Source organism: Phasianus colchicus, chromosome 10 (genome assembly GCF_987193195.1).
Source record: "Phasianus colchicus chromosome 10, bPhaCol1.hap1.1, whole genome shotgun sequence".
Classification (NCBI taxonomy): Eukaryota; Metazoa; Chordata; class Aves; order Galliformes; family Phasianidae; genus Phasianus; species Phasianus colchicus.
In genome coordinates, this window is record NC_143445.1 from 7,401,002 (window position 1) to 7,415,636 (window position 14,635).

The 14,635-nt window shown below is 39.3% G+C and overlaps 1 protein-coding gene across 7 annotated transcripts in view; it reads right to left on the reverse strand.

The window, feature by feature from the left end:
- Positions 1-14,635, reverse strand: part of SPSB4 (splA/ryanodine receptor domain and SOCS box containing 4) — an 86,509-nt gene that overhangs the window by 49,239 nt on the left and 22,635 nt on the right. Inside the window, exon 3 of one of the 7 annotated variants that reach the window (XM_090147209.1) lies at positions 8,411-10,109. The exons of 4 other annotated variants lie outside the window; for them this stretch is intronic. In XM_090147209.1, coding sequence (XP_090003335.1) covers positions 10,084-10,109 — 26 coding nt within the window. In that variant the 3' untranslated portion in view covers positions 8,411-10,083. Of the gene's footprint in view, positions 1-8,410; positions 10,113-11,804; positions 13,752-14,635 lie in introns of those variants that run through there. 2 more of the 7 variants (XM_090147208.1, XM_090147207.1) reach the window with 2 other exon arrangements.

Genomic DNA, 14,635 nt, shown 5'->3' on the forward strand with positions numbered 1-14,635 from the left:
CAGAGTAGACCTCAGCAAAGACCCTACTAACAATCTTCCATCTTAAAATCCAAACATTTAACTCTATCTTTTGTTTCTTGCCTTTCTGAAAATTGTCTAAATAACTAAGCAGCTAAACTTCAATGGTGTACAATTGTTTTTGGAAGGCAGGCTTTTGTAAGGTTTTCAAAACTTAGAGAACTGTCCTTATTCCCACATACGATGCCACCCTCAGACAGCTCTGAAAAGCATGCATTAACTCCCCTCTATGCCGTGATTACAATTATCATCACACATACTCTTCTGTATAATCATTCTATTCTTTATTACAGTTTCTAATAAAAGACCAATTTTTTCCTTAAATTTTTAATTTTCTCTAAATCCAAACACTAAAGCTCCTGATTGATTCAGTGAGAAACAAAAACTGTGCGTTTCCTTCAGTAATGGAATCTGTTGTTCTTAATGCTAACTAGATAACTGAAAATACAACTGTGTTCTCAACTGTAACATCTAGATAAATTGAAAAGCATTGAAAAAGTAGGTCTGAGGCCTCAATGGGAGTTACATGAAAATGCCTGCACTCTGAGCACAAAAATGCCAACAAAAGTGCTGCAGAATCACCATTCCAGTGCTGAAGTTCTAGTTTCATTGATTCATTATTAATAACAGACTCAAATTTGCAATGGCTGAAAAATCTCTTAAAAAAATCCTCTGTACAACTAGCATAAATAATCATCCATCAAGAATACCACCAGCCAGTCATTTTTGTTCAAAACTATCATTTGAGTACAATTTTAGCTGCACATTTGCAATAAAAATAAATCCCTGGTCTCTAAAGAGCCAGAAGGAGGTCAATTTAACACCGCTTTCAGGAGCCACAGTGCACTGCTGCTAATGAAGTCTCTCACTGCAGAGCCTGTTACAGCTCCAAGTTCACACTTACTGCTTGTCTGAGCTCAGAGGCTCAGGCAGGTCGTGTGCAGGCAGCAAGGAGCAGCAGCAGCAAGGTTCTGCAGGGCTACCCAGTTCCAAAGGAGAACAACAGCCAGCATCAGGCCATGCAAATCACCAGAGATGGCCCCTTGGGGCAAGGCTGAGCCAAAAGGAAGGTATGCATATCCTCACAGCCCCCTGAACAGCAAGCCTGGGGATATGAGCAACTGTAAGAGACATCGAGGAAATGCCTACAGGGATACTACACTTAATGATTACACCTTCTAAGGTATTCAGGACACACATCTTTGTCAAGCTAATTAAACCCAGAAATCACTTGCTGTTTGCCTCATTCTGGGAGGAAGGAAACAAGAGACAGACAGCCTCTGTGTGCCCTAGGGGGCACTGAATTCCCTGCTACAATTACCTCACAGAAAAGGTAGGAACATCTTCAGACTGCTGTCTGCAATACACAATTACACGTTTAATGAAGCAGTTGCTTACTTTCTCAGCAAGAGCTGAATGCGTCTTATGAGAATTTCATTATAGGCCCTAAAACAAGTAAGAATTTTATACAGGCAGACAATATGTAATATACATGTATGGATGTATGCATGTATTCATTCATTCCAGATGGCATATATGGCCATTTAGAATAAAAAAATATGGAAAAAAAAGACAAACAGATAAAGATGTGGAAAAGTTATAAATGTAATCCTACCTAATCCAGAATGTTTCACTCTTTGACAGCACCATGCAGCACCAAACATCAGGCCTTATGCAAAATAAATGTGCCATTTGCACAGTGTTTTATTGGACTCTGGATAAAATAGAGGAAAAGCAAGTTATGTAGGCCCTGCCAAACAAAGTCAAAGAGTCTACAGGCAATCTTGTAACCAGCAGTGACTTTGACATGGAAAGAGAAGCAAAGCAGGTATTTAGCCCTTTCTCAGTGCCAGAAGGAGGAAGGTGCAGAAAGGCACTTGCTCAGTGCCTCCAGCATCTATGAGCTGAAAATCCATCTCTCTTTGGCTTCTTAATCTGCAACATTAAGTGAGTGCTTTACAACCAAAATTGTTTTATTGTTATTTTTGACACTAAGCAAAACTAATGACTCCTTCATAGACAGAGAAAACTCTTCTTTACTTTTTTACAAGAAACAAAAATTATAACAGTTATAGCATAGGGGATGAATTCAAAGTCAGACATACTCGAGACATATCTAGACATATTTGCCCAACTGCATTGTTACGACTCATTTAGCTTATCCCAAATTCTCCAGATGTCATCTCCCTCTCTCTAAGTAAGCAAACAAAAAAACTTCAAAAACCAATTTGAAATGCTGCTTCTGCAAAACAACTGGCAGAATCAGCTGGATAGAGACCATTTTTTAAGCCTGCCGGAACAGAGCATCATTCACAGACTATTTAAAAAATTAAAAAAAAAAAAGCAAAATAAAAAAGCAGAAGATGACATACAACCCTCCACACAAAAAAGGACAACATATTGCTTTTACTTCTCCAGCAAACTCTGTATTTTATAATGCTCACTACAGACAAAACTGGGAAGCAGTATTACCCATACCTGCTTGCTGGCAAGGGTGCTCCTCCAGCACTAGCCAGATCAGCAGAGAAGACTGCACAGGGAGATGCCCTTTACCAGCAGCCCATGGATGTCAGACAAACACACAGCACTACTGAGCTCCACAGAGGATCAGGACATTACTGCCAGATTAGCACTGGGAAGTGGACTTACCATCTGCTTCTTAGGCTTGAAGTCTTAATCCTAAAAGCTTGAAATTTTTGCACACCTAATGGATGTTCTCATATTATTTCTAGAAGTGAAAATGGTTTTCTTCATCATCAGCTGTACTGTTGAGTATTGAATGACTTCCCAAACAAAAGGAATGTTTCATTGCCACTTTCATCTGCTATAAGAGCAGGCTGGTTCCTATAAAACAACCACTTTCATGTATTACTTCAAATACTAACCATGTAGAGCTACCCTAAAGCTCCAGTTTAAAAGTCTTATCTCTCTTGTGTACTGAGGAGAAAACATTAAATGTAATGGGGTTTTGATCTCCAGCTTATCCTATTTATAGGGTGACTACCACAGGGCAAAACTGATAACTGCATTTGTTATTACAAGCAATAATAAGTGACAGAAAAATTGATGTGCATAATGTTAATTCTGCTTCCCCCTGCCCAAATATTGACATGCTTTCTCTTTTTTCATATAATAGCCCAACATGTGAAGGATTTAATCTTTCTGACACAAACAAAATTTGTTTAAATCAGAATGCCACCTATGGACTAGCTAGGATCTCTAAATATGACGTGCATATATGTAAATGCTACTTAATGGTAGAGCACATGCTGAGTTCTCAATACATTTGCAGGTAAGTTTTTCTCTTCACAGTATAGGAAGGAAAACTGACATCTTTACCAGATGCTATTTTGTTACTCACCCCCAGCAAAAACAAAACTTTTCCCTATTAATGCAACTATAACTATGCTTGCTATACTAAGATGACTTATAAATGAGAACCAGTACACTTAATAAGAATTTCCATTAAATAAAAGTAATGGTAATTCAAACCTACAGGCAATAAGTAGCATACTAGGTTAAAAAAGACATTTAGATTTCATGCCCACGCACATTACTTACTTTTTGATACTGACATTTTAAGTAGGTTTCTAACAACAGAGAAACAACCATGATGCCAGTGAGCGGTCTGACAAGCAGTTATAGGAAGCTCCAGCAGTTGATCAGTGAGTACAAGGGATTGCTGTGAGTACAAGTGAATACAAGGGACAAATTCCTCCACCACAGTGTCACAATTTTTCCTACTCTGAAACTAGCACTACATGCAAAATGATGGGCCATAGCTGCATTTCTCTATTTATACACTATAAAAACTCTTATGTCAGCAGCACAACATTGCAGAGGAAGCTTCCCTAAGCTGACAGATCCTTCACACCCTACCATTGAGAAAAAAGAAATAAAAGGAAAAAAAAAGACATTTTTTCATTCTGTTTGTTGGTGTTTTTTTTTTACTTTAGGAACAGGCAACCTCTAGAAATTTCTACTGCAACTTCTCTTAGCCACAAGTTTACAGGCACTAAATACCCCTGTGTGCAGCATCTCAAATACTCTCTTAGAACCAGGTAAGTTCTCAGATCCTGTGTCTCTGCATCAGAGCAGACTTGTTACACTGAGAAAAACAGAGAAACAATAGACGGCTAAGAAGTAAAAGTACACAGCTGCTGCTGCTCCCCAGCCACAGAAGCTGCTAAAGGCACAGCCCCAATTGGTACACAGCCCAAACCGTTGTTTGGATTTGTTTCATCTCCTTCCTGCTTTAAAGCCAAACTTATTCCCATTAACACTTTAAGATAACAGTATATGCATTTCCACATATTATACATGTAAAGCTGCTGGAAAGAAATGAGACAGAGAAAACCTGAGAGTTCCTTTGCTTGAGCAATTTAGAAAAAAAAAATTTGCATTTTCAGGAAATTGTTTGCATGCATGTGCAGTCACTGCTCATACCACTGATCTAGAGGAGTTCAGACATATTGCCAGGGATGATGATAAAATACCCCAGTATTTGATGCAAATCAAGTTATGTGTTGGATTTTGAAAACGTTTTCATTACATATGATGTAGTTCTTGCTTTATTCTCTCAATGGAATTATAGAAAACCTTAAACTTTTTATTGTTCATCAGTCATACACAGTTTGTAGAATTCTTTTTGAGGATACAGGATTTGATTCACAGAAACAATTTTTAGTAACACTTCAGAAAATTAATGAAGATTTTTAGAAATATAAGTTGGTCAAACATTAAGAATATTTCGGGTCAAAAGAATCTGCAGGGTTAATTTGACCTCTCAGACTCAGATATAGTACAGTTCTCTCATTTTTGCTCAAACTGAAAAGTTCAGTTGATAAGACACAAATGACAAAGACTCTGTTAGATGCCAACAACATCTCAGTGATTCCTGAGAAGCCAGTACTGAAAGCCACAGCAAACACTTGCCAAGTTGTTTGACTTCTACAAGCTCTTGGTTCGGCTTACAGAACAAGCAGTTATCAGCAGTCAGCAAAGCTCAGCAAGTTTGTGTTTGACACCAGGAGGACCTGGGTGAATCTTCAGTTCCTCCCGTAAAGCTGGGGTTGCAATATGAGCTCCTGACAGAAAAACTGCTGTAGAAAATGAAGTTAAGTAGGGATATTTGTTGTTCAGGAACTTGGATAGACTTGACCTGACTTTTCTGTGCACTATTTAGCTTACTGCAGCCAGGCTTATTTCTTTCTGTCAAAATATCAGCAGCTTTGCATTTTTCACCCACCCCATACATCCCTGTCTTTCCCTCTTCCATTCAAGCACAGGTGCCTTCTTCACATTGTCTTTCAACTATTTTTTCAGAGAACTTGCTGGCACTTCTCACTTCATCTCTCCTGACACACATTTCTTTTAAGCATGTTCGTCATCTGTCTCTCGTGCTATCATTTTTTGTACACTACAGACCCTTTTCTAACTGCCTGTCTCTCCAATTTTAACATACAAATCTCTAAATGAAAAGTAAAACATGCTAGCATTACCTCTGACACTAGAAAATATCTCAGAAAGGGGGCTTCTTAAGATATCACCCTGCAAGAGCATCACTTGACAAAGTTGCCATCTTTCAAAGAATCTACAGACAGAAAAGTCCCACATCAAACAGAACAGATCTAACTAGATCTCCAATTAAGCTGGTAATAGTGCTATCCAGAAGCCACAGAAGTATCTTCAGAAAAAAAAAAATAGATTTTGCAAGCCCTCTCTCTCATTTACTTATTCATCCAGCTTATTTATTTTACAAGCCTACTCTGCAAACTTTGGCACAAATCCATGGCATTTGGAACTCCAAGACAGAGAAACCAAATGGAAATTTAAAACATGAAATAACTTTTTGACTTATTAGCAGTGTATTTCAGCTTGCTAGTAGGATTACATGATTTCTAAAGTGTAAGAATTTTGATACTGACTTAGCAGTGCAATCTTCTTCACTGTCCCTTAAAGGCACTAGCCAGCACAACATGTTATTAAAGGTAATCAAAGTTCATTACTACATTTTCAGGCAAAAAATGTGGAAGTCAGAACTGCTAAATCTCACTAACAGTGGACTCTTTTTGTTCTTTAAGGAACTATTTCCAATATTCACAAGCACATTCAACAAATGCCAAACCATCACACCCATGTACTGAGTGTCTGAAAAGGACTAAGGAAGAAAGGACTCACCTACCCCTGCAGACTATCAACACCCGAAATGATTCACTGAAGATGAGCACAAAGTTCAGCAGGCAAATAGTTCCAAGCGTTCCACCCAACCTAATTTCTGTCCTACTGATTATCCCCCTCTACAGCTTCAGAGCTATAGAAATCATTAGTGCAAGAAAGAGTTAAACGAAGGGAAACGCAAATTCAGGTGAGGCCTTTAGGCAAATGAAAGTCCCAAGGCTGGGCTTCAGCCTCTATGAGAAGAATGAAAATAGATACTCTGTAGTTCTTGTAGCTACAGAGATACAGTTTTGTATACATACATACTCACATGATTAAGAAGTTCCTTTAAGCAAAAAAGAAGTTCCCTGAAATATCCATGCATCAGATGAAGCTATCCTGCTCTCCCAAATGTGTTATGAACTAATTATTTGGAAGTACAAAAGGACTGGCTGTAACCAAATACTAATGTATGCTTAATGGACTGCAGGTTTTGCAGGATGTTTAAAGTTCCCCCTCTGATCTCTCTGAACTTTGGCTTTCATTTGTTTGTACAGGCAGAGGCCAATAGGTCAGACCACTAAAATCAGCAAATTGTTTACACATATGGCAAGCACACATCAAGTAGAAATGCAGTCAAGAGTACAGCCATACACAGCATATTAAAGCAATTGCTTTAGTTAAAATAACAAACATACAGCAGGTCCACATATGTGATCAGGAGACTTTGCAGTGCAGTGAAAAATCAGTATGAAGTAAGAAACTGACTGGTATTTCTTCAGAGCCAAAACACGTGTTCCAGCCCAGTCTAACCCAACCTATTCACTAACTCTAGCACTGCTCCTTTCCAGAAAAGTGGCAGTCTTTGATAACATCAGTGTCAAATTTTTATCAATCTTTAAGTGCAAGTTCAGCACTGTGACAGTTATTACCACCAAGAATATGAAGGTTTACAACGTGAGGCTGGAGGAGCAGTGCTCACTGAACTTACTCTCCAAGTGTGCTCTGAGCGTGCCGGTCAGCTGCCTTTGTTTGGACAGCACATCCACAGGCAGTGCCCACCGCCGGATGACGCATGTCAGTGCTGGCAACACGGGGCAGTTCCTTGATGTCTAAGCCTTTAAAATTATTCTACTCTCTACAGACAAAGATTTTACAAAAAGCCTATTCAAATACTATGTTTTAGATATTATAAATGATTCAGAATTAAGGCAGTCACAGAAATATTAAGCACTTCAGTTGTAAAAGGGTGAACAACTTACTAAAGTAACTCCACGTTCTTTGTTTTGTACTGGTATTTTTGAGAGCAGTTACATGCTCTTTGCCTAAGAGAAAGCCAAAAAGTAAAATGTAATAACTTCAGAAAATGAAGAAGAGCGTCGGGGTCTGAAAGAAACTTATCCTAGTAAAATACACGTCAGCTGTCAAGTTGGCTGAAACAAGAGGAGAGGAAGAAATTCTTTCAGCTTCAATGTGCTGTACGAAGGCTTTTTAAAAATTCAGTGACATGCAAAAGAGTGATATTTTAAGCATTTACAGCTACTTTTAATTGCAAACCAATTGTCTTATCTTTAAATTTAATGTTCAAGCTGCACATGTAGACATGAATATCCACGTGTACAGGAGATGCAGCATGATGTGGTGTAAAAATGTCCGTTCTGAGAAAATCTAACTGTGAACCTCTTGTTTCAAAGTTGCCTATTCTGTGCTTAATTTTGGATTCTCACAAAGTGCTTTTTCTGGAACAAGATCATTTGTTTTGCCAAACAGTGATACAGGAAAACAAGAAATTGCTCTGTAACACTGATGCAGTTATACCCTGCAAGTTTAAATGCACAGGTTGATGGATGCAAACTGCAAACACTGCAGGACTACTTCAAATAAGTCCTTCTGGACAGAATCAGTGGTTTATTAGAGTCTTCAGTAAAATCTGTTGTATTATGTGCTTAAGGCAGCTGTGCCTACTGGCATACAGTCAGTAAACATCTAATTAAAATCTGTGTAAAACTTACTTCTTTCAACACATAATGAGGATATCATACATACAACATTCCTAGAGACACAGTAAATTTTCATCCGGTAGGACAGATGCAACTGGTTCCAAGAAACTAACATTGGACATCTAACCAACCTGTGCTGATCAGAATAGAAACATGACTATGAAAGATATCCTCCAGCGAGGTGAAGAAATTGACAGAGACAGTTCTAATAAGTCATCTTATTTTTAAAAAAGAGATCGGAAAGATATGCCAGGTCTGGAAGTTCATTACTTCTAGAAACATTCACATAAGACACTGGAATACCCTTGCATTGTTTTACATCCTAAGAGCTTGGCAAATGTATGGAATTTGTCTTTTCTTTGGCATGGCCACCTAAAAAATACAGGTTTGACTAACTGATACAAAGTAACACTGCCTCACTTTATTACTGTTCAGTTAACTCCATTATTTTATCCAATGCAATCAGTGAATAAAGCTTCCATTACAACAGACATCATTGGCACCAGTCCTAAAGATGTGTAAACCAAAACCAGCCATAGAGAATACTGGTCAATATTTAGAATGTCAGATAAGATCTTGGAATAAGCATCATCATTTTATCTTCTGTATTTCAACACCAACTAACATTTAAAAAACATATCTATACAATGGAAAGAACCCCCATGCTTCTTGTAGATGAAGTGTAGTTTTGTCAGTAATTTTTATGTTACACCTCCCCTGCCTGAACTCTGAATTCAGTGCTGACATCCCATTTCACACTTCTGGTATTGGAGTTTTTCAGATAAACTAAAGGTTGTTTTGATCACAGGCCTGAAGATAGACCTGATTAATCAGTCCCACCTCAAAACAGTTCTAAGTGGAAGACTCAAGTAACTTACATTCTCTCCATATATGCTTATCAAATAAGGCGAGAGGGAGCTTTGATCCAGTCCTGTCACCGCTAACAGGACTTTTTGTTATCTTCAAAAGACAGCAGAGGACTGAACCTGAACACAGGGCCTAACTGCTATGGCAAAGCTTCCCCTGGTGGCTCACCCCAGGACACTACAAGGTGCACCAGTGCCTGCAGCCACACAGCACGAGGGAGAGGAAATTCAAGGATGCAATATGGAAGAAAAAAGGAACACAAAATGATGGCTTGCAGCATAGCTTACCACCTTTTATCTGAGTGAAACACTGCCCTGGATAAAAGAAGTCAGGCTGCTATCTGCCTCTCTTCAGCTACCCTGCCTGCAGGAGAAGAAAATTAAAGCCATCTGTACAAGGAGCTCAGGATTAGAGAAGGAAAGAAACTTCCAGAGCTACAGACACACTTAAAAGTAATATCATAAGGAGAAATGTAATTCGTGAGGAAACTTATATGAAATCAGTCAACATGGAGAAAGCACGCACATTTCTGACAACAAAATAAATACACCGGATAATCTATTGCCAAGCATAGCATGGAAGGTTGGATTTATGCTGTGCTGTGCCTGACAGCAATGCAGACAGAGCAAATCTGAAAAGAAATATTGCTTGCAAATCACAGTTTCTAACAAACCTTTGAGAATCACATAGCTGAGTAGTTCCAGCAAATTCAGAAAAGGATTAAGCAAGGCTATGAAATTTTTAATTGCTAATTTAGAGTAAAAAATATTATATTCAAAGTGTATCATTAGATTACAACATTCACTTCAATTTTCAGAACAGAAATAGAGACATGAAGAGAGCACACTGACATGTTTTTCTGTTGTTTCCTTAAAACTAAGATTTGGCAGGAGCCATGGTATCTTTATGAATGACAGAGGGAAGAAAAAACACAGGTATGTCAGGACACAAACAAACCATAACACAGCTGCAGACTGCTGAAGCTTGTTCTTCACCTCAGGAGCTACTGAACTTCGAATTATACCGGCACCTTTCCATGTCATAGGTCAGTGACAACTGGATTCCCTGCTAAATAAATAGACTAGATCAGATTGCAAGGAGAAACCTTGATATCTGCAAAGCTAATGTATGCCTTAAATTGCCTGAGGCGTCTCTATCACTGGAGGTCTTACTAGGTGAAAGCTGTATAAAACAAGACATGGCTAATCTTAAAAGAGTATGAGCCTCAGAAGTTCTGGCTACATATACTAAGGAACTATTTACTGCCAGCCTTGGGTAATCTGGTGATTCTATGTGTTATTACAGTACATTTATACAAGTGAAAAAAAATCTGTAAGTATTCAGTGTTCACCCAAACAGATGATTACAAAGATGATTCACCACTGCAGCTGAAGTCACACACTCAGATCTGATATTTCCATCCTGTGGAAAAGTGATGCTGCACCTGACATTCCACTGTTATTAATTAAAAAAAAACTGCATTACTGGAAGCTAAGAGCAACAACAACAACAAAGGTAAGAGTTAATTTTTAATAGACATGCAATAACAAAAGAAGAGAGAAACTCATCTGGGGAAGGGAAAAAAGAAGCTGGAGGACTGAAGAATACCAGAAGAGCATCTGGGAGAGAGATGGAAGGGGCAGGAGGAGGCTGGGGCAAAAAGCCAATTTACCATGTGGTGTATTTAAGTGAGAAAGCATTGGCATGAAACTTCTGAGAAAAGGCTGCAAATCCGAAAAAATTAGAAAATGTCAACAAATTAGGATTAGAGGACAAGAAATGTGCTTAAACTAGGGGAAGAGGTGAGTATTCCAGTGAAAACAAGAAGCCCCAACAATGAGCTATCGTTCCTAAAGCAGGAACTGAAAATCCTTTTTTCTATTAAATTATCTTGAAAACTAAAGATTGCATCTTCACAGCATTAGCAGCTCAGTTACTACCACTTCATCCTCTGATTGCACATCTGCAGGGAAAATTCTTCTTAAGATCTAACAATGCTGCATCTTCAGAGTACATTATTTCACTGCAACCTCTGGAGTAATACCTTATTTAAACACCATATAAAACAAACAGGTTTATCTAAACAAAGAACACTCATTTAAAAATCGTAAATTGAAAATCACTTGGGGGAAAATCCTGTGTGTTTGATGAGAAACTATACATTACTCCAGGTAGTTGGTAATTCTGCAAGTTTGACTTAGATTTCCTCATAGCAAAAAGGGGCCTGTGGGGAAGAGTCCATATGATAAACATTAATTACAAACATTTTACAGGCAGATTAACGTGAGTTAAAATAGGAAATAGGAAAGCAGTCGTGCTTAATTCCCAGAGCTCCAAAATTATAACAATAATAGCTGAGACACACAGTCCACAAAGCATCCTGAAGAACTGCAACCCAAGGCCTGGAAAATATTCAAGGGTTAAGCCATGGTATTCTGTGAGGCTGGGAGGGTAAGGTTTGAACAGGCCCCACGCCCTAAAGCCTCTGCAACTGTACCCTGAGCCCCTCCTCCCTTGCAGCTCCTGAGACAACACAGGGGCCCGCAAACCCCACGTGCTCCTCCCCAGAGGGTCATGGAGTTGTAAGCAGCCAACCTGCAGAAAGGCAGGAGCCAAAGTGACAAGGACCATTTCCCCACGCAGCCCAGAGGATGAGCATCCAAACCTTGAATTACTGCTCCTGAGCTGCCTCAATACAGTAACTGATACACATCCTGAAACTGAGCCAATGTCCTCCAAACAGCCTCAGTTTTATGTCTGCTGCAGCTCTCTGCAGTCTCAGAGGACAGGCTGTTAGCATGTGAAACAGGACCCAGGATTTCTGTTTAGATGATTGCCTTAATCTATGTTTGTTCACTGTAGGTAAATTTAGAATATAGTAGAATAGTTTTGTTGAAAGGGATCTGCAGATGTGATCAAGTCCAATTGCCTGACCACTTCCAGGCTAACCTGAAGTCACAGCACGATATTGAGGGCATTGCCCAAATGCCTCTTGAATGCTGGACAGATCTGGGGCATCGAGCCCTCTAGGAAGACTGTTCAGTGTTTGACCGCTCTTACGAGAAAGATCTTTCTCTAGTGCCCAGCCTGACTTTCCCTCACTGCATGAGTTAGCCTTCTTGCAACTTCCAAAGACAAAATAGTTCTAGGAGTAAATCATGACTCCACTGGACTACCAAACAGCTGCTGTGCAGCATTAGCCCCACATCTTGTCAAATTCATTCGCTCTTAAAGAAATAGCTTAAGGATTTATAATCAGAAACACTGGCAGTGGGGTGCAAGCTTTTGATTGTCAATTCCTATAGTCCAATCAATGTGTTATAATTAAAAAATCAGGGCTCTTTCATTCTACATGCAATTTCAAGACTTTTACAGCTGATTTGTACATTGATACATCCTTCCTTTATGCAAACACACAACAATGGAGAGTTTAGGCATAGGCATGACACACTGGAAGCTTTCTTTAAAACTGTCTGGATCACACTGAGATGGAGTCTGTAAGGAGGGGATGCATCCCACCACATATCCCAAGCAGCCTTCACCCTGAAGCAGCAGCTGGGATAGCGTGCTATGTAGGATGAAGAAATGTTCAAGTGACACCAGAAGGTGTTCTCAGGCATGCCATAATGTTAGCATTGATGCACACTCCCAGATGCTTCTTCACAGCTATGCTGACACAGGCACAAAGAGCAGCTCCCAGGTTGAGGTCCTGCTAGTCTGCAGCTACAGGGAATGCAGAGCTTCCATTCAGGCACTTCTGTTGCATTGCATGACAGCTGGAAATCCTTTCTGCACTCTCTCTGTATTCTCCAAAAGATACTAAATTCTAAATTTTGTACCTATTAGTTGCACTAATAAATTCCCTATGTGTGTGTGTGGATCACGTATTATTATTACGAATGCAGGCAGTCTGTATTCTGGATGTTCTTCTGTAAAACATTCTGCTGGAATTCCAAACGCTGGCTGTTCTGGCAGGTAGTTTTCAGGAACAAAACAAATCACCGTGTTCAGTTCATTTACTCAAGGAGTAAGTTTCCTACCACAGCACTGTTATGGGGTCCTCCCACCACTTTGTTTAAACACACAAGTACTGGTGTATTTGTGAAGATCTGCAGCTTTTTGCTATTTGTCTGTTCTAGTCTATAAATAGTCTCCAGGATTCCTCATTAGACAACAGACGTAAATAGCCCAGCATTTTTTAAAACACCAAAGTACTCTGATGAAAAAAAAAAAAAGCATCTGAAAACCAACACATCCTGCCCTCACTGTGCATTTGCGCTTTTTTTTTTTTAATTACTGCAATAAACAGTGAGTCAGAAATCTGATGTAAAATTCTGTGCAACTTAGACACTGAGAAAACAACAACATGGCAAATACGGATAGCATTTGATCAAAGAAGTTTGTCCAGGGAAGAAGTGAGCGTGCTTATGAGGAGTGCCCTCCATCCTGTCCACCTCCCTTCTCTCCCCAACTCTGACCAACACCCGCAGCTCTTGGTCTCTCAAGTGTGAGCAGAAGACTCTTGTGGAAGTCACTGCCCATCAAAGGAGCTTCTGAAGCTTCAGGAAAGCTTTACAACAGAACATTCAAAGTTACTTCTTTAAATCACACACATTGCGCAAACTCATGAGTCATTCAAAGTGGTCAGGTGGATTTTCACAAATTATCATTTCATATCAAATGTAAGTCTTGGTTTCAACTTTATCTCTGAAAAAGATTTAAAAAAAAAAAAAGTGAGACTTTATTCTTCACAGCTGGAACCACCACGGAGACGATCCCCAAGCACACATACCACTTACTGCTTCAATTCCATCTCTCTTTTATCCCCCTGCTTTCCTCAACCTTTAGTACTTTACAGCCCCCAGGTCAGCAGCTCAGGTCATTGCCCACCATGCCTTTACCCACTCCGTTTTTGTTCCTCGTCGCTCCCTGGGCATCGCAGCAACTGCTGCCCTAGTCACATCTCACCTTCCTTCTACACCCCAGAACTGCAAGAAAAAGGCACACACTGCAACACTGATCATTTCCAAAACTGCTTTAGGCTCAGACTATTCCTCCCAGACAAGCAAGTCGCCATAGGAAATACATTTCTGTACAGAAATAGGTACACCGCAGACATTCAGACTATAAAAGGCTTCTGCTTGTCCACTCCAGTTTAAAGAAACCCCGACATCCAGCTCTTTAGTTAGGCAGGCTCCTTATGAAAATAGCAGCTCTTACCAACAGACGCAGTATAGACAGTCAAAATAAACAAAAATAATATCTGATACCTATTTAGGTCACCACAGAAGTGATTAAATATAAATACATACATATTTTTCTACTTGTGAACCATATCATCAGAAAGTATTGTTTCTTGCCAGACAAAAAAAAAAAAAAGTCTGCCTCTGAAATTCCCCTGAAAAGTGGGATAAAGTTCAAATTAAAAAATGAAGCTCTTTCAAAGGTTTGGAAACACCTTTACTAATTCTATGGGTAAAAAAAAGAAATCCTGCTCATTTACCAAACAACTTCTCTATTACATTCAATACTTGGAAATAGTTTGAGAGGAAGAGTAGAATTCCTTACCAGCTCTAGTAATCATATGATAA